Here is a 20,524-nt window from a genome sequence, read left to right as displayed (position 1 = left end):
GTTCTGAGCAGCGATCGCAGATTCCCGCCCCCTGGCCAGCCCCCATTTGTATACTGAGCATGATGTCTATGGTATGGAATATTCCATTAGCCAGCTCATTCTGTCTGTACTTCCCCTCAACTTCTATGGGAAGCTGAAAAAAGTCCTTGAATAATATAAACACCACCTGGCAACAGCTAAAACAATATGCATTATCTACGTTTCTTTCATACCAAATCTGAAACACAGCAGCCACTAGGAAGAAAATGAACTTTATGCTGGCTGAAACCAGGATGGTATCATAGAATCACAGAATGTGTTGGGTTGGAAGGGAACTTTAAAGGTCATCTATTCCAACTCCCCTGCAGTAAGCAGGGACATCTTCAACTAGATCAGGTTGCTCAGAGCCTCATCCAGCCTGGCCTTGAATGTCTCCAGGGATGGGGCCTCCAGCACCTCTCTGGGCAACCTGTTCCAGTGTCTCGCCACCCTCATTGTAAAGAACTTCTTCCTAATGTCTAATCTAAACCTACCCTAGGTTTAGTTTAAAACCATTGCCCCTCGTCCTAGCGCTACATGCCCTTGCAAACACCCCCTCCCCATCTCTCCTGTAGATCTCCTTCAGGTACTGGAAGGCCACTATAAGGTCTCCCCGGAGCCTTCTCTTCTCCAGGCTGGACAGCCCCAGCTCTCTCAGCCTGTCCTCGTAGGAGAGGTGCTCCAGCCCTCTCATCATCCTCGTGGCCCTCCTCTGGACCCGCTCCAACATGTCCATGTCCTTCTTGTGCTGAGGGTTCCAGAGCTGGGCACAGTACTCCAGGTGGGGTCTCACAAGAGCAGAGTAGAGGGGGAGAATCACCCCTCTGGATCTGCTGGCCACACTTCTTTTGATGCAGCCCAGGATGCAATTGGCCTTCTGAGCTGCAAGCGCACACTGTTGGCTCATGTCCAGCGTTTCATCCATGAGTACCCCCAAGTCCTTTTCCGCAGGGCTGCTCTCTATCACATCATCCCCTGGCCTGTATTGATAACAAGGGTTGTCCTGACCCAAGTGCAGGACCTTGCCCTTGGCCTTGTTGACCTTCATGAGGTTTGCAGGGGCCCACCTCTCTAGCTCGTCCAGGTCCCTCTGGATGACATCCTGTCCCTGTGGCACATTGACCGCACCACTCAGCTTAGTGTCGTCAGCAAACTTGCTGAGAGTGCACTTGATCCCACTGTCTATGTCATTGATGAAGATGTTTAACAGCACCAGTCCCAGTACAGATCCCTGAGGGACACCACTTGTTACCCCTCTCCAGCTGGACATCGAGCCATTCACCACCACCCTCTGGATGCAACCATCCAGCCAATTCCTTATCCACCAAATGGTCCACCCGTCAAATCTGTATCTCTCCAACTTAGAGAGAAGGATGTTGCGAGGGACCATGTCAAAGCCCTTACAGAAGTCCAGGTAGATGGTATCTGTAGCTCTCTCCTTGTCCACTGATACAGTCACTCCATTGTAGAAAGCCACTAGGTTGGTCAGGCAGGACTTGCCCTTGGTGAAGCCATGCTGGCTGTCTCGAATCACCTCCGTGTCTTCCATGTGCCTTAGCATAGCTTCTAGGAGGATCTGTTCCATGATCTTCTCAGGCACAGAGGTGAGGCTGACAGGGCGGTAGATCCCAGCGTCCTCCTTTCCACCCTTTTTAAAAATGGGTGCAATGTTTCCCTTAATGGGTGCGATGTATCCACCCGTAGGCTATGGGCCATCCCTCTGGTGTTTAGGTTAAACCATGACACCTTATAAACCTAAAAGCCTTACATTACTATTATTAACTTAGAATTTAAATCAATAAAGATAAGCTTATTTGATGGGATATTTACATGAACACTGATGGAATTTGAAGGGGGCTATTACTTAAGAAGGGGTAAGGATTACCTTTCAGCCAGAGTGGGACACAGAGCTGGCGATTGTTTGCTTATTTGCAGAACTGGAAGTTTGGGCTAGGAATGTAGTCCTTAATTACTGGCATTTAATTCACATTAAACATGAAACAGGTCTTGCTGTTTAGCAAGCCTGGGATTTCTGTAGCTGCCTTGAAGAAGCAGCTTGGCTGCTCAGGTTCTGGGCTGTCAGTGCCGACCTGCAGCAGGGGAGCACAGCTTCAGCAGTGGTGGGGTTTGTGGGATCAGTTCCCATCACCTTCTGGAAGCTGGCAGCACTTTGGAGGTTGGTAATGACACTTCCTTTCATCATGATCCCTTGGTGAAAGAGACGAGCCCTCTTTTCTAAAAAGGATGTGATTTCCGTATGAAGTTATTAAAAGCTTTGAAAGAGTGCTGTCCCCAGCGGTCTGGGAGGCAGGGGTGGTAGTTGGGAGGGCTGTGTTTATTCTGAACTCTCCACAAACTTGGGCTTTATCAGTGAAATAAGTGCTGCTGGTTTAAAGCAAGGCTGACTCTGGTAACTATGGACATTTAGATCTCAAAACCTACGGAGTGTTCATGCTTTAAGAGCCCTCGCCTGGTTTCAGGGCTGCAGGCAAGTATCTTTGTCCTCGACCTCACACAAGTGGCAAGGATGAACCAGCAATTACACCGGAGGGGTGAACCTGTCCTCGGCAGCTCTGTGAAGGATGTGTACATCTCACTGGCACCAGGGGAACCTTGATGGCCTTGAAGAAAGTTTAAGGATTGCCTCAGGATGCACAGCCTGTGGATGATCTCTGCCTCTGGCCACTGAGGGTCACCATGGGGAAGGCCTCGTGATGCAGCTCAGTTGCGGGAAGTCCAGCAGCTTTGTATGGTTGCGTGGCCAGTTGGCATTAGTTTTGAGTGCTGGATGTGTGGAGCTGAAGTGCCTCCTTGATGAAGACAGGGCACATGAGGAAGGCACTGTGAGGGCTCTTTTGTGCCTCCCAGAGAGAGGGGGAAAGGGTTAAGAAAAGGAAGAGTAGGGTCTGTGGCTGATACTGCTGAAATTAAAAAGAGGACTCCGACATGAAAGATTTATTGAAAGGAGGTCAACCAGTGAAAGGAGAAGCAGTCAAAGTTTGCGTTGCCTCTGAAGAATGGCTTAGTGTGGGACTTGAAGGGTTTACCAGGCATGTTCTTGCACTGGGTTATCTGTCAGGGAGCATGTGTGGGGCAGGGGCTCTTGCAGCACTTCTCACGCTACCTCCAAAGCTGCCTGATGTCTCTGTGTGCTCAGGCGGTTGCCATGCTGCCCTGCAGCTTCTCTGGTGGCCTCCTGTCTGTCCGTCAGGCTAGGTCTCCCCGAGCTTCCTCCCACTGGGGCTTGGGTGGTTCCACCAGTGCACCACCACCTCTGAAGCTTTCTCTTAGCGAAAGCTGTGCTGCCACAGGCTGCACCACCTCCTGGGTGCCATGGTGGAGAGTGCTGATCAAAGAGAAGAGGGCTGTGATGTTCGTGATGGCAGGCGCAAACCAGAAGCATGGCTCTCTGCGAGTTGGGTTTCTCTGCAGAGGGAGAGTGCTGTCAGGAGAGCTGTGGAGCGTCAGGGGGCTCCCTTTTTGGAGGGAAGAGTTATCTGTTGTTCCTGGATGTGGCTTCTGTTCAAGCGCTTTCCGGCAGCAGGGAAAACTCAGTGTTCCATTCCGTTGTGATGCGGCTCAGGAAAAGCTGCTGAAAGTGAGAAATACTGTTGTGTTTCTGGACAGATGCTGCCCTGCTCTTCTCCGCCTTCCTTCCCACTCCTGCCTGGTTCTTCATTCGCTGGAGGAAAGGAGTCTGTACTGAGGGATGCTTTATGTCAAGTCTTGCTCCTACTTATTTGTAACTTGGTCTTTCTCCTGTAAAAGTGTGTCTTCCTGTAGTGGGGTAGGGTCAGCCTTTGCTCCCGAAGTCCAGTCTTTGTTCATGGATTAAACATGCTGCTGGAGGGATGGGAAGAGGACGCAGGCGACCATGCCAGGGTTTGCTGCTTTGCCCCTGCTGCATTTGGCCCAGGCTTTTGCTGTCCTGGAGGTTAAGTGGTGTCTGAGGGCAGGATTTACAAGGAAAATTGGCATTCCTTTTCTCGTCACTGAGCTGGTGACTTTCTCACAATGTGGCTGAATTGTTTCTCTTTTCTGCCTCCTTTGTCCATCTTGTGAGGTGCCTGTGGTGAGGATCAGGTCTCTATCCTAAAGGAGAGGGAGAAGCAAAACCCCCTTTCTCTGCCGTCCCAGACAGGAGCAGCCCATATAAAACTGATTGCACTGTTGGTTTGTTTTTTTGCAGGGGGGAGAGTTGCTAGTTTTGATGCTTGTGGGTGGTCAAATGCCTCTGACCTCTTCCTCCTCTCCTCCTTTGCACTGCACAAGCGAAGCAGGGCAATCCCAGCTCTTCAGTGTCCCATCACCTCCCATTCTCAGTCCCAGGTTCACGTGCCATTCTCCCCCACTCCCTTCATAATACTCCTCCATAACTGCCAAGTGCAAGTCAGTGTTTTATTTATTTTTTTTTTAGCAATTGAGATTTTTACAGTAATACAGAGAAGGGTATTGCATGTACCGCTTAATGCTGCTTCCCAATACCCAAGTACTTCATTTGCTGCATGTTTTTTATGCTGGTCTGGCTTAGGCTTTCTTTGATTCTCAAAATTTTGTCATGTCTCAGCTCCTTTGTAGTCCCTTACAAAAGGAGCACAGGGCTACGAAGGATACATGAATTGATCCAAGATACATCATCTTCACTATCCTGTAAATATTTGTTTTCATACACATAAAGTACTGGATACATTTGATGTTTTTAGAAGTCATTATTTCAAGGTGAAGACTTTTTCATATTGTGAGGCAGTTTTCTAATATTTGAAAAATTTGCTATATGAAGAAAGCTAGACATCTGTATCCCGTAAGAGTGGTTTACTCTTCTTTCAATGATAATTAAGCCTATTTTATTGCAGCCCTGTGGCATCACAAACTGATGGTGGTTTTCTGTGTCTGCTTTTACAGATAAACTTGCTCTTTAACCATTTTTAAGGTTTTTAACCTTAAATGTTTAACCTTTCAAGGTTTTTCTTTTTTTTTTAGTGGTTATGAAATATTTTATAACAGTATTCAGATATCATCTGAAACAAATATGAGAATGTCTTTTGAAACGTTACTTTGAGAGGTATCTTTTTGATAGTCTTTTGTGATACCTTATAGCAAGCGGTCCCTTGGTAAGTTGTTCTCTTTTGCCATTTCAATTCACTGAAGTTGTCTATGACTTAAACATAGTGAAAAAACTTCAGAAAATGAGCACAGCATTCTTATGTTGAAATGAGACATTGTAAAAATGACGTTGTGGGACTCCAATTTTAATGTCATGATGAATTCCACATAGAGGGCTTGTGGAAGAGTAACTGCGGCTCTGGGAATCAGACTCTTGAGTTTGAGCCTGGCACGTCACCAGTGGCAGGATCCCCAGGGCCGTTTGTATCCTGGTTGCCCCCAGCTATCTCATCCTTCCCCAGGTTTTGTTAGTATTGCTTCTTGGCATGGAATTGGAATAAAGTTAACCAGATGTATCACTTGGAATCCCACAGACTTCAGATTAATGAATAAAAGGAATTATAAGTGGGTTAGAGGGGGAAAAAAATAAATATGCAATTATATATATGTATGCAGTTAGGTGTTTTTACATTCTCACAGTGAGCATCAATGAGTGCAGTGGTGTAGTTTTAGTTGCTTTCAGAGCAACATCTAGGTATTAATGAAAAGCTGCTGTTACATGCTAGTTCCTGTATTACAAATACTTAATTTAAAACTGAAAAGGGAACCTCAGTTTCAAGAATACTTTTCTTTATTCGGCTTTAAAGTTGTCACTTGAGGCGAAAAGGAGCAGCAACAGAAAAATCAGCTTTGACTAAGCCCCATTTACATCGAACACTTTGTCCATTATACTAATTCTCAAATCTTTATTTTGTTTTTGTTCAGCCTGAAGTGCAATAGTTAGGTGTTAAATACCAACCATTGGCTCTTTCTGCTTAGGTTGTGGGTTTTTTTCTGGCTGGGGGACAGGTTTGTTTGTTTGGTTTTTTGTTTTGTCACAAGCGGATGTGCTGTGCAGGGGCATACTGTGATGCCACAGCTGCAGATTAATTGAGAATCATGCTGGTAAATCACACAGCATGGAGTTCTGGCTATAGGACGTAATGTTTTCAGGGAAATTAAAAAGAAAAATTATTCCTACCGCTGCATCTCTATTAGTTTGGTAATGTTGTGATAATAGACCTGTATTCCTAGCTGACATCCACTTGATAACATTGCTTTGGGAGAGAGAATTATAGGAAACAAGCGGGGAACAAATCTTCAGTACAAAGTAAATTGAGCACAAAATACCTTAGTGATCTGCATAGTGAATAAGAAGTCACCTCGAAGCAATGCAAAGTCATAATCCCATTTCATCTGACAGATCCGGGGTGTCTGCTGTAACCTTATCAATGTAATGTTCTTGCTTACATGTTTTTAGGTGATTCTTTTTCCAGGTACAATGGCATCTTCTCTGAGAAAGAATTATTTTATTTCCTTCCTATTAAAATTTTGGCAGGAGTGTAATAAAAGACATTGTTTTCAACTTCAGTGGCATCCAGTGATGGCTGTAAAGCTGTGGACAAGAGCAATGAGAGAGGGAGGGAAGTGGCAGGAGGTGAAAGCCCTGCGGAACCACCTTTGTAATCTGTGAGCAGTGTCCCCCTCAGAATGGAGAAGCATTTCTCCATGTAAGATATTCGTAGCTTCAAAGTATTGAGCCCGTGATTGGGTTCCATAGAGAAATTGTACCCATCTGAAGACAGCCCAGGTTTCACTGGTGCTCAGAACAGAATCCTTTTAAAATGGTCAGTATGCGGAGCTTTCTTCCTCTGTCTCACGAACAGGATACCTCCAGAGGCTTGCGGTCTGGCCTGTGTATTTTCTAATTCTTCTAATCTCCCTTTTTAATAGAAGGATGACTTAGAGCGTGTCTCAACACTTCTCAGATGTCCCTTGACTTTTGCCACCTATTGAGGGAGAAGTGTGACTGTAAAATCTTGGTCAGGGAAGTATATACCCTGTAAATCTCACCTGCCACTGTTGAGAAAATACAGTGTCTACTCTGTGCCAGAAACTAACAGTGTATTTATCATTTATTTACTGTATAGGTGTAGTCTCAGGTTAAAGTCTGGTCACATTACACTTTAGTGATGCAGGGCTGTGTCCATTCTCTTTTATTTATTTCAGTGTTGTGTAGAAATACAAGGCTGTCATTCATGAAATAAGAAGCAATTCATACACCTTTCATAAATCTCCTTCTTGTAAATCTTTGCTGAACAAAAACACAGTGCTGTGCCTGAGGTAACTACTCAGTAATGTCTTCAAGACAACTAATGCTTTTGTTAGAGGATCATTCTTTCTGCAGCATTATATTTAAAGGCACTCTTTTAAAAATTACCGGCCCGTTATTTATTTTTTTTTAAACTTAAATTGTAATTTTTTTTATAGAAGACTGCCTACTTTTAGAGGTAGTGTCTTCCTCTATCATAGTTTCAGCAGCTTATGTGTAGGGTTGGAGTTTTTATGAGTACAACAAGTATTCAAAGATGTGAGTTTTTATTCTGATGGGCCCAGCAACTTTCAAACTGTCATTGTCAGAAGTTGGGTTAATGTTTGAGGTGTACATATCACATGGTCTAGCACTGCAATACAAATGTGGTTAACTTAATAGTAAAATAACTACTCCAGAGTGGAAACTATTAATTAAAATAGCTGAAGCTCGGTAAGGTGTTCTAAAAAATACCAGTTAGTAGCCATTTTATTACTTAGGATTATAGTGTACTAAATAGGGAGAAATCAAAATCCGAAAGAGAAGACATCCATGTGTTTGATGGCTATAGCATGATGCAGTGCAGGTTGTTCATCTGTTATTATCTCATAATATTTATACTTTTTTTTTTTAATGATAATTGTAACTTTCGCCTGTGTGTTCTGTTTTATGTTGCCCAGCTGGACAGGAAGCTTTTAACAGGGTTTTCAAGAGAAGGTGAATTTGGAGTGAAAACAGAAATTTAGTTGCAGTAGGCCAGTCTATGCACAGTAGTATGGTCTGTGGGGTTTCGCTGTGATCAGGTTTTATAATGGTTATGATCATTATGTCCCAGGGGCACAATGTGAAACCGCGTAGAGGTTTCACAAAGAGGAGGAAAGTGATGTGTGTGTCTTGTGTTGTGCCATTGCTCAGGGTTGAATTTTATCTCCAGTGAGGAGATGAATTTTACTATCTCAAATTCTGAAAGGGCAGTCGCTTTTAAGAGCCTTGGCAGTTGTGGCTTTCTCTGTTTAAATGCTCATGTAACAAATGCATCAAACTGCACATTCTCCCCTAATTGTGGGATGCAACTGAGAGAGACAAGAGACAATCTGAGAAAAGATCTTGGCGTAACACCTTTAGCAGCCAAAGTTGGCATCTGATTACCACGTTATGTGGACACACCACTTTTTTCGTGCAGAGCAGCAGCACTGAAACACGCTAGAAGCCGAGTCTGAGAATGGAAGTTGCATATATTAGTGGAGATTAAAATCCAGCAGATTTAAAATGCAGTCAGTTCCTGGAGGTGGAAAGGAGTATTTATTTTTTTTTTTTTTTTTTTTTTTTAACACCACAAAGTTGAAAAACACACCTTCTGCCATGTTTGGTTGTAAAGATGGAAGGAAGTCACTCCTGCCTTGAGTCAGAGAGTCGTGAATCCAAAATAAATGGAAATATGTAGTTGCCTGGGGAATCCCATTTCCTCGGTGTCCCCTCAAACTACGTGAATTTCAAAATGATGCTTTAGCTGTATACACTTTTGAGATGCAGGCTGTGTTACTGTGATGGACACCCCGTAACTCTGGAACCTGATAGTGAAGGATGACTAGAGGGAAGTATGTAGAATTTGAGAAGGTTGTGAATATGGAGAGGCTGGGCACAGCAGTGAAGCTTCGTAACAGCCCTGGCGGTGGAAGAGGCTGCATTCAACTTCTGACTTCAGGTTTCACTGAAGTTGCATCAAGCACAGCTGCAAATAAACTTTGATTGGAACTCATTCATCTCAAGCACCGTATCTGTTGTACTGAAATACAAATTTCTAAGATACAAACTCTGTTACCATTGCTGCTCACTGAATTATGTGTCTACCTGTTTCTTGCTTTAGAAGTACAAAAATCCTTACAGATGACTATTCATAAGGTATGTATTTGCTTCCATTGCTAACCCTAATGGAATTAGGCGATTTCAGATTGATACCAGCTAATCACATACTTGAACCCATAAATAAAATAATTAATAGTAAAGAAATGCCAAGTCTAAATTGGTGATTAGGAAATTATTCCATATGCTAAGGGTTAGGCAATGGCTGTTATATGGCTTCCCCCAATGGAACTGTTCAATAAAAGAAAAAAAGGTACGTATTTCAACCAAAAAATAAGTATGAAAGGAAAACTAAGATGCAGACAATGTGAGAATGTGCAAACTGAAGTGGGACAATATAGACAAAAGGAGCCTTCAAAGTGACCAGATACCAGCTATTCTGTAAACAGAGGAATAGCTCAGAAACCGAAGAAGCAGTATTTTCTTTCACCGATTCTGTCTGCGTTATGGAAAAACATCAGTTTCTAAGCAAAGGAATGCTCAGCCTTATTGTAACAATTAGTGTCAGATCTAAAGAACGCTCTTAGAAAATTGAAATGAAAAGATACATCAGTGCAGTAGCAACTTCAGTCTTCAAAGATTGTCAGTTTTTGCATTGGAAGAGGACTTATTAAGCATGACAATATGCAGAACACAAGTGATGTTTCCTTGGTTTCTATGAAGCTAGGAGTTGTTCTCCTGCAAAAGCGGCACGCGAATACCACGATGGTCAAGAGATGATTTTAAGATTATTTTGTTTTGAAAGAATCAAATAGCAAGTGGGTAACAATTCATTACTCGCACATACAATCACTTTGAGTGTGTTTATGATCTTCATTAGGCTTAGTCCTCTGCAGCTGCCAGCGGTGGGAGTGAATCAGTTAGTTAATTCAGAGGTGCCCTGAGTATTTCCCACAGAAGTGGCAGCATGGTGGCTAAATGGCTACCTCTGGTTTTGAAGATGGGATGGGAACGTATGAACAACATAAATCTCCTGTGATGCCATCTGGAAGAGACGCGGATGTTGCTTTGATTATAAAGGCTTTCTCCTTACCACGTTCATGGAAATATCTAATGATAAAAATATTACTGAATACGTGCTTGCAACAGCATGTAGACGCACTGATTACAAGCAGGTGTGACAGCCAGGTATAACCAGGACCTGAGAAAATTGTGACTAACATGCTTGTGGGTGGGAGAGAGACCTTTTTTGCTAAGCACCGTGCTGTTCAGTATCTATTTCTTTCGTTTGCTTGCATTTCCCCTGTACAGCGCGTTACGTTCCCCTAAACGGACATACCTGGTAGAGCAGAGAGACTGCCTAAGTGCCATACCCGCCTGTTTGAAGGCACTGAGCTGAGCATGGTGGAGCTGACTGGAGGGAAGGAGCTTGTATCTCCCCTGAAATACACAAAACATGAATATCTGGAGAAAGCTGGAGCCAGCAGAAAGAACTAGGTGGAACAAGGCTAGCTGAGCGTTTGAAGCATGACTAGAAATCCCTGAGAGAAGGAGGGGACGTGGAGGTAATAGAGGGAAAGAGGCTTTCCCACTTGACTGTGTGGAGTTCGATGCAATCCTGAAAGCCCTAAAAGAGTGATGCGTGGAGAGCAAAGGCTTGCTGGATGGAGAAGAGCTTGTGTGAGGATGTAAGGGAAGATTTGCTTACAGATTCCTTTGATTTCTCTTTGGCTGAGAGTTTGGAAACTGGAGTTTTCATTGCAAGATTAGTGACAAAATGGAGAGTGTGGAGAAGCAAGGGAGAAGAAAATGGAGAAGAGGAGGAGCAGAAAGTTGTGATAGTTTTGACTGTGTTTTTTCTGTTTTGACTGCAAGAAATGATGTGGCAAAGTTCCCAAGCTACATAGGACTTCTGTCCTATGGGGGGGTGGGGGTTTCCCCCCTCTTTCAGTGTTTTTAGGTTCCCTCAACCATATATTTTTCTAAAATCTTATGCTTACAATGTGAAAAAGTGCTGCTAAAAGTAACTGCTAAGCAAATTTATTATTATTATAATATATGTAATATCATACATCTTGATGAACAGTGTTAAACTTGACTGCTTGTGCTTGTTACTTTTGATTGCTGATTTGCTCCAAGTCTGATTGTAATCCATCTTGCTAAACTTCTATTGCAGAAAAGCTAGTGCCTGCTCTAAAACACTGACAACGTTTACAAATAAAAAGTGTTTGTATCCCCCAAACTTGATAAATTCTGTTTACTAATTGACAGAGAATGCACAGTGTTATCTTTATGGTGTACTAGATGGGGGAAAATATCTGGTTTATGACTCTTCCTGTATATTTGCTACCACTAGAATGCACTGCATTTGTATCATTTATGAACTCCTAGAGGGATGGTGGATGTACCTTGCAATGAAAGGACGCCTTACTGAGATCCAATTTTCGACTTTCACCTGAGAGTGAGAATCGGCTGCAGGTGCAAATCAGTGGAGAAAAAAGAAAAAAAAAAATAAAGAATTGCGAAATCTGTATGAAAGGCACAAGGAGAAGGTTAACACAGGGATTGAATGTCTAATATAGAATAATAAGACGAAAATTTTACAAGGTAATATCCACAAGTCAAACAGCAGCATCAGCCAAGTAATTTTCAGGAAGAAGGTGTTACAAGATAAGTCTCATAAATGAGTTTATCCTTTCTGAAGGTTTGATCTCACATATGTTAACTGGGCAAAATGCCCTCTGACTTTTAAAAAGTCTGAAAATTTTAGCAGTTCTTAGTGAATTTGGTCTCCCTAAGATACTTAGGCGTGGTGTAGTAGTATGCCTGCCTAAATCAATGTGTTCTTGCTTTTTGGGTTTTGTTAGTTGTTTCCAGAGATGTCATAGATTTTAAAATAAAATACAAAACCTGAAAGTGAATTTCGAAGTTGAATATCTCATTATGAGCATGGTTGGAGACACGCGTAAATTTTCAACATTAATATAAAAGTTGCGTTGTCTTTGATGCTAGGCAAAAGCCATAGAAAATGATGAAGGCTGGCTTTTCTATGTGCTCTTTCTGCAATCAAGAGAACCGTAATCAGGGCACACATCAGGTCTTTGGAGGGTTTTCTCTATAGTTAGCAGGGGCTTTTTGTTCTCTTTGGCAAAAATTTGTTAGAATGTATTAGATGTTTGTGTGGTACCCCAGATGCTCAGTTTTCTGGGGATGTGATTTTGGTGCTGCAGTAGTGAAGGGTTGAGATGATATGGTATTTTCAAGGTATTAATGACATGCCAAGTTAAAACAAAGTCTTAAAGAAATTTTTAGGTGACAAACTGAAATCTCTTCACTGAGATTGTAGTTCTTGATTTGCACACTTGGGAATTCTCAATGAAACCCCTTTCTCAACTCAAAATTAAAACCCTCCTCCTTGAGCATGATTCTTATATTGAAGTTTAAAATTTCATGAATTTATAGAGATCTGTTGGCCTCCCACTGAGCCTGTTATTTGCTATACCCAGTATCTGCTAAGCTGCGGCAGAGAGTGGGTGCTGTGACCCTGCTGTCAGTGGGACCCAGCCTCAGCATTGTAGGATGCCGTCCGTGCAAGCCCCTCTCGTGCGCTTGGAAGGGGTGGCCAGCTGCCCCCCATCTCCCCATGCCTTTGCAAGGCCACTGTGCCCAGCGGTCCCGGGAAGGAGCCTCCGGTCAGCTGCCCAGTGCAAAGGGAGCAGAACAGAACTTGTGAGACTTACTATGGGGCATCAACCACTGAATTCCCTTGTAAATTTTTAAAAAGTGGGGGCAGCAGTCACTGTTTAAAAATGGTGCTTTCATGCATTGTTCCTTAGGTAAAGCAAGATAGGGGAGAAAAAAAGGTTTGAGGCCTTTTGGTTCTTTGATTTTGATCTTGATCTCCTTGTCAGTTTTTGGACCGTTGAAGACCAGAGTGAGTTCTGGTTTTGTGGACAACTTTATCTCCAAGCTTCTCATTAAATCAACGAGGCGTCAAGGTGTCCACAAAACTAGACCTCCTTCTTCACAGTCTGGTCATGACTTTTGGTTGTACCTTTGTGCAGAGTCAGAATGGGGTCTGCCGTAGACCCAACGTGATCCCGCTTCAACTAGGCTAGATCCCAGGAAGGCTGGGCTGGTGGCTGGTGCTGGGAGCCGGGAAGGCAGCCCTTTTTCTCCAGAAACAGCACTTCTGTTGCAGCTCCTTCCCACCCCTCTCTTCCCTTGTTGGGGCAAACCCCCGACCCTTGTCAAAGTAGTATTGCATCTTACGCTGAGCTGATTCTGGTCGATGTGTAGCTGGCTTGGATTTGAGAGAAGTTAAATGGAAAAATTAGAGGAAGGGGTAAGCGTCTTCAATTTGAAAACACATTAAAAGGTTGCATTGACCACCTGGAAACATAGCTGGCACATGAACGCTTTCTGGTCCACTCCAAGTGTGTGCCTTCTGGATGCCCCTGTGCTCTAATGAAGATTTACTGTTGCTGGGTGAGGCAAATGGACTTCTGAGTTTATTTATTTTAATAGACATAATCACTACGGCTTTGCTCTTATAATAGCTGAATAGAAGGGAGATCTCGATAGACAGAAAGTTTGCCATATCCTAAAGAGCCACACTTCAGTCAGTAAGTCTGGCTGCCGAAAGGATTTGTTTAAGCAAGAGGAACATATTGGTAGGAGATGGCTTTGCTTCAGTTTTACATTAAATTGTTTTTGTAAAAATGTCTGCTAAAGCTTAGCTCTTTTACAGTCCACAAAGGTGGCTGTAGTCAAGTTGGGTGTAGAACTTATTCTGAAGTATTAGCTATTTGGTTTTTCTGTTTTCCTTTTAACTGATCTGGCCAAACACGCTTATCTGTGAGTATTTAACTAAGTCATAGATTTGTCTCATTCTTGTATTCTGACTATGGCACTTCTGTGTTCGTTGCGATAAAATTCAAAAGGAAGTAACAGTTTGCTAGGAAGATAATTTGAGAAATGAATCAGAGTGACTCAAAAAGCATGTAGGTGTTAGGGTGACAGCTAGTTTCAGTTCATATAAATAGCTATTTTGATAACAAGACAAAGGAGAAAATAGAAAGAAAAGTTTTCAAAGAATTTAAAAACAAACACTATTTCCATTGCAAAGGAGAGGAAGGGAAACACAGTGGACTATTTTGCAAAGCAATCTACATTACAATGAAGTTCTCGTTTTCAGCAGTATTAGTGTTGTAGGGTTTTTTGCAATTCCCCATATAATGTGTCAAAGCTAGCAGCATATTCTGCATAGTGACAGTACTTATGTCAGTATACCATTACATTTGTGCTTTTTCACTTGAAAATATTTCCAGTGTTTTCTCTAACTTGTTTTTTTTTTTTTTACTCTCTTTCTCACAAGGCACCAAATTTTGGTTTTGAACTGTGTGTATTTTCTGTTAAAAAGTGATGTTTTCCTTGCGTCTTGCTATATTCCTAAAACTGAATTTAGCATGATTTATGCATGGGATGTTTCAGTATGCTAATACTGTTACTGCATGTTAACTGATGCAGTTTTACAAAAAGGTCTGTATGTGTCTTATTACCTTATTTCTTAAGGAAATATATACTAGCATTTAAACAAAAGCAGTACTTTTAAAATGTTGCTGTATATGTAAGTTAACGTAATCATAGACTGGTTTGGTTTGGAAGGGATCTTTAAAGGTCATCTAGTCCAACCTCCCCTGCAGTGAGCAGGGACAACTTCAACTACAGCAGGTTGCTCAGGGCCCCATCCAGCCTGGCCTTGAACATTCCCAATGATGGGGCAATAGGTAAATCGGTGATTTCACTTACCTATGTTTACAACAAAGTTATAAGACAATACTTGTTATTGTAAAATTATATACTTCAGAGCCATAAGAAAAAATGAAAATAAGGCAAAAAATTGATACAAACGTAAAATTTTCAGGTGTTGTAACTTTGACAAGTACTAGGTCACACGGAACTGCTGTGGTTGTATTTGAAGCTCAGTCTTGTTCATTTGCTGTCACTTTGAGATAAAATGCTTAAAGTCCCTTTCATGGACCTATAATATATTAAAAATATTTATTTTCTTAAAATGTAAATGTGCAGGTTAATGAGAAATGATTGGGAAATCTATTATGAAAACCTGTCTGTTGAATATGCGGTTTTGCCTACAGTTTTGCATATGACTTTGGCACAGCTAAAAATAGTCCTGCACCTGGGCCCACTCCTGTTGGCAAAAGTATTCTTGTTACCTTGGGACAGGGGGAAATGGGAGCCACCACCATGAGTTCACGTGCCACTTCAAACAGTCCGAATTTCCTTCGGAGCAGATCCAGCATTTAATTTGTATTTGTTTCCAGGCTAAAGATCATGTGGATATTGGTCCTCTGGCCCTTACAGTGAGAATCTGTTTTCCATTACCTGGACTTTGGTTGAAAAATATTGCATGTTTTAATAACAATCGTAAAGCAGACTGGATCTCCAGTGCACGGTGCTGTAGCAGAAAGAGAATGGGCTACGAGACAGATTAATAAGATTTCTGAGTCGCAAAAGCATTAAGTCAGTTTAAATCTATTGGTTAAGCATCTCAAAACTGGTAATGCATTAATCTTGAGCCGTGGTGTGTGAGCACAGCCGTTGTTGGCGTGCATTAAGACATCTCCGTGATCACCTTGTGCTTAGCTCTCTTTCAGACTCAGCAGTAGCAGTTCCCTAAGTCTTACTTAAGGTGAAATATGCAGAAGATTGGTTAACGAAGCATACGCAGCGACTCTCAGTAGCAGGTGCCTGGTTTTACCTGCTTTATGGATACCAGGACTATAAATTTGGGATGGCCGTGGCTGTCTATTTCTTCTGCCATAGCGCCATCCGTCCCAATTTGGAGACTTGAGCCTGGTTTGACCCTCCTTCTGCTGGTGGATCTGACTGACTTCCACCCCTGTAAGGACTGCAAAAGCCTCACAGGGTGGTGGTTGTGAATCTTAGCTTGACTAGTCTCTTGCTTCTGCTGCACTTCTTTCATTTCAGGTTAGTGCAGTTAAAACCCCACGTGCAAAGCACTGCTACGGTCTGTTTAACTGGTGTAAAGGTCTTCTAGTCCAGAAGTGGCATGTCATTTAGAAATTCGTTTAACGATTATTTACTTCAATGGTTTTGAAAATGACAATGTTGTTTGTTGTTTTTTTTTTTGTTTTCTCATTCTTTTTGAACCCCTGTTTTATATGTGTGTGTTTATTATTTTTATTTTTTTCCTCTGCCTAGACCTGGTTAACCATTTCTGTGAACAGGTCCTCAATTTTTTACTTTGTCCCTACTTTCCTGTCGTAGCCCCATCTTCCCCTGGTGTCGACTCCGTACCCTTACAGCGCACAGGCAGTCAACACGGCACACAGAACGCAACAGCGACCTTCCAGAGGGCCAGCTATGCGGCCGGCCCAGCCTCCAATTACGCAGACCCCTACCGACAGCTGCAGTATTGTCCTTCTGTTGAATCACCATACAGCAAATCTGGGCCAGCCATCCCACCTGAAGGGACCTTGGCTAGGTCACCTTCCATTGATAGCATTCAGAAAGATCCCAGGTGGGTGAAACCTTCATTGTCTACTATTTCTTGCTCGTGCAGAGGTTTGTAATTGCGGTTTGCTTTGTATGTTTCTGCTGTTGAGTATAAAAAACAAAACAAAACCATGGCTGTACGTGAAAGATTTTGTTTGCATAACAGCTTTGTCCTACTGTTTTACCTTGGAAGGCTCTCATGAGCTCTTCTGTGAAATGAAATGATAGGTATGGTTTTGAATATGTGTGTTTAGCCTGCTTTCAGCAGTGCCACCCCTCAAAAGGGTATAAGAAGTAATTTTCTCGGAAAATGAGAGGAGCGGTGTAACTGTTTTAACTCTGTAACCATTGTGGATTGAATTTTCAAGTTGCTCCTTGGGCAGAAGTTGTTAAAAGTTGTTGGTTTGTCTCTGCAGTTAATATTCATAAAAGCTGCAGAAAAGGGTATTCTGGTATTGAACGAGGAGACTGAGCAACGTGGAAGCAACACGTAATTGGGCTTACGCTTCACCCTGTGTGTTGTGCGGGCTTCCAATGCCAGTACCCGGCAGCAGAATGTCTGCACTACAGCTTTGCAGAAATGGTTGTTACTGTGCATGCTTTTTAAATATATAGCACAACTTTTAGTGTTGCTGTCAGGCATGACCATTCTCGTATACCTAGAGAAGGTGCAAAGAGGAAACTTTATAGCCATACATACCCCAAGCAGGTGGATGGATTAGAGAGAGTGAGTTTTCTGGCAAACAATTTGACTTCGTGCAAACAGCAAAGGAAATGCTAACCGTAATCGCCAATGCACTTGGTGATTTTGTTCAGTTTTCTGATGGAAAAGAAAGCAAGTCTCTTCCGTAACTGAAGTCTAAACTTGTTGAAAGTGTTAATTTATACAAGGTTTTTCTATGGCAGATGGTGTGATTTATTTATTATTTCTGCTACGTGTAATTTAATGATAGGAGAGCCCAAAAATTTGCCCCCAACTAAAATGCTGGAGGTGTTTAAGCAACAATCTGAAAAGACTTCTTTCCCTGCATTAAAAAACAAATACTCACAGTCTGATCTCTCTGCTCATTTAGCATTATAGCAGTTCTCTCTGTCTCTCCAGCCAGGAACACAACAGCAGCTAAATTTTATGGCACATCAGAAACATCACTGCTTTGCAGCTACTTCAGCCATTGCAGAGCTTTACTTGTTGAGAAAGCTTCTGCCTTTTTTCCCCCCCCCCCTTAGCTTTTGATATTCCTCCACAAATTTGAAAAGAATATAATCTGAATTCCTCCTGCCTCAGAGCAAACATTGGTAACCAGGGGGAGACAGTCTTTTTCTGAAACCTTGGTATCTTGATATACTTGTATTCCAGGATCTAAAAGCCCTTGAAGGAACAAAGCTTTGCTTTATAATACTCGTGTTCAGATGTAAAGAAAATTATATTAGGAGTGCACTAAACTAGAGGAGAAATTACTGTAATCCATATGGTATGTTCTTAGGAGAAGCATGATAATGTTGAAGGCACTATTCCCAGCAGACAGGAAAAACATATTTACAGTATCTCTACAGGTCCTAGACGTAATATCTTTCTAAGAAGATATTATCTCTAATTATTTGCTCTTCTATCACTTCACAACTGTTATTCAGCTACTGTATAGGATACGGGCTTGTAAAAGAAGATCTCCTCATGCAAATTTTTCATTTGTCTGTTTTTCGGTTCTTTCTCATCTTGTGATACCGTTTGTGCATTCGTGAGTATTGATTTCTGTAGGCAAAGTAGGAGCGAGCAGGCATCCAGGTATGAATGGAACTTGATAAACTCTTTAGGGGGGATCATTAAATATTATTACAAATTACTATTAGATGGATTGGGATTTTTCACTGAATAACTTTTGTAAAAGAGGTTTGCATTACTCTTGATCTCATTCATTTGATCCATGGACTATGCCTGGCATCTCTTACTTAGTATTGCTGCCTTTACTTGTTGGTTCAAATAATTCTTATAAAACGATATCAGAAGCATCCCTGACTATGTTGTGCCTTAGTCCCCAGAAACAGTAGTCCACCGTCCCCAGAAGCTGTAGTCCACCTAGGCAGACTGGCTTGTGAAGCTGTCTGTGGCCCACAGCAGCTGCTCGTCATTCATGGAAAGGCATTGAAAAATCAGGAGTTCGGAGAAAACAAAAGCCATCAGGAGACTTTTAACATGTTGATTTCTATGGGTAGACTACAAAAATGTGGATAAATGACAAGTGTGGGAAGGAGGGGACAGAAGACTCTTGAGATGCTTGAAAAAATATTGTGGAAGGATAGAAATAATTTAGGGTAGCACAAGGGAAGTATAATCAGAAGTACTGGTTTTAATTAGAAAAAGGAAAGCCTGGCCCAAATACAAAAAAGACTTTTAATGGCTGTGTTAAGTTGTATTGTATTCTCCAAAGGCTTATCCTTTATACATTACGTAGCAAGAAAGAAACCAAACATGTAGGTCAGTGGATGACTTTGTCAGCTGATAATTCTTGAGTTTTGTTCTAGACCTATTGCTGCTTTGGTTGGCTGGATTTTTTGTGACTGAGATGAATCGTGGAGGGGAATGGCAGGCATCACTTTCAGACGCTGAGCCTACCTGTCCAACCAGGGGCTCACTGGCAGAGGAAAAATTGCAGGACAGAAGCACACTAATTGCAGGCTTTTGATTAGCGTTTGCTTTATGTCAGTCAGTTCAAGATGAGAAACAGACACACAGAAGAGAACATACTCATCCTAATAAGCAATTAGAGTTCCTAAAACCGAGCATTATTTTCTGGAATCTTCAATTCAATTTCCATCTCAAGTCCCAGAAAAACGGTTGGCAGGCACTGATGTAGTTGGCAATTTTTTCCATTGTTTTCACCATGTAGTTTGGATTACTAATACTCCAGTTTTACATACGTATTCTGAGCTGACATTTGGCAAATGAAATTTTAGCTCAACATCTGTTCTGCATCATTCAGCTGTCATAAAATGCGGTTTAATGTTCATTACCTTAAAGTTTAGGACGAAAACTAGTTTTGAAAAGTATCAAGATATTTATTATCAAGTTTGTGGTAGGGGATAATTTTTAATTTATGCAGGTAGACTGCTAGCTGATATGAGCTCACATAACAGGTAGTAAAAACTATATGCATCTGTACTGGCAGAGAGTCTGAGTCTTTGTTATTTAAAAAAGAAACAAGCCCCTTATCACCTGTCAGAAATAAAACTTAAGTTCTGCATGTGGAAAATGAGGAGGTTGAATATCAAAGGTAATTTACAGATTGATTCTTCAGAGCACTCTTTTATGTTTACTTCATGTCAGAAAAGGAAGAGAAGTATGCAGTAGGGCTGTGATATAAACTGTTCTATGCCATAAGCTCTTATATGAAAAAGTGGCATAGGAGGGAAAGAATACAATATTTATTTTCTAATTATTGTCTTGCTTTTGGTTCCTACCGAACTATGAATTTGCATTTTGAAGTACCAGAAATATATGTCCATGTGATATTTTACAGCCTACTTCTGTTTAAGAAAGATTAATCTGTCTCTTGGCACCAGTAAATTATCAAAGGTTTGTCTGTTCCTAGACTTCAGGGGAACTGGTAAGCCCTAGAAATAGAAATGCCAGTACCCAATTGTCAGTCTGCGTGCCTTCCCATTTTTACTCCAAAATACGAACCTGACAAATGTGTATAAATTATTTTTTTTAGTTTTGAACCTACTAAGAAACCATGTACATATACTGCTGCTGATAAATCACACTTGCTGCATAGCAGATGAAAAATACGTAATTTTCACATCCTTCAGTTTAAACACGTACCAATGAAGTTTTGCAGTACCAGTGGTTTTGCTTCTTTATGGACTCACTGTGTCTAGTTTGATGAGTTGAGGTAACAGGTTTCCTTTGTTGTTTTATGACTTCTCTTCTTA

At 41.8% G+C, this 20,524-nt stretch overlaps 1 protein-coding gene across 3 annotated transcripts in view; it reads left to right on the top strand.

Moving 5' to 3' along the window:
- The window catches only part of CTNND2 (catenin delta 2), a 679,731-nt gene that overhangs the window by 413,702 nt on the left and 245,505 nt on the right, over positions 1-20,524 (top strand). For all 3 annotated transcript variants that reach the window (XM_054191357.1, XM_054191355.1, XM_054191356.1), the window contains one exon: positions 16,367-16,619. In XM_054191357.1, coding sequence (XP_054047332.1) covers positions 16,367-16,619 — 253 coding nt within the window. The remainder of the gene's footprint in view (positions 1-16,366; positions 16,620-20,524) is intronic.

The sequence above is a fragment of the Rissa tridactyla genome, chromosome 2 (assembly GCF_028500815.1).
Source record: "Rissa tridactyla isolate bRisTri1 chromosome 2, bRisTri1.patW.cur.20221130, whole genome shotgun sequence".
Lineage (NCBI taxonomy): Eukaryota > Metazoa > Chordata > Aves > Charadriiformes > Laridae > Rissa > Rissa tridactyla.
Note: the sequence above shows the minus strand (reverse complement) of the source record. Positions and strands in the feature narration are given on the sequence as shown.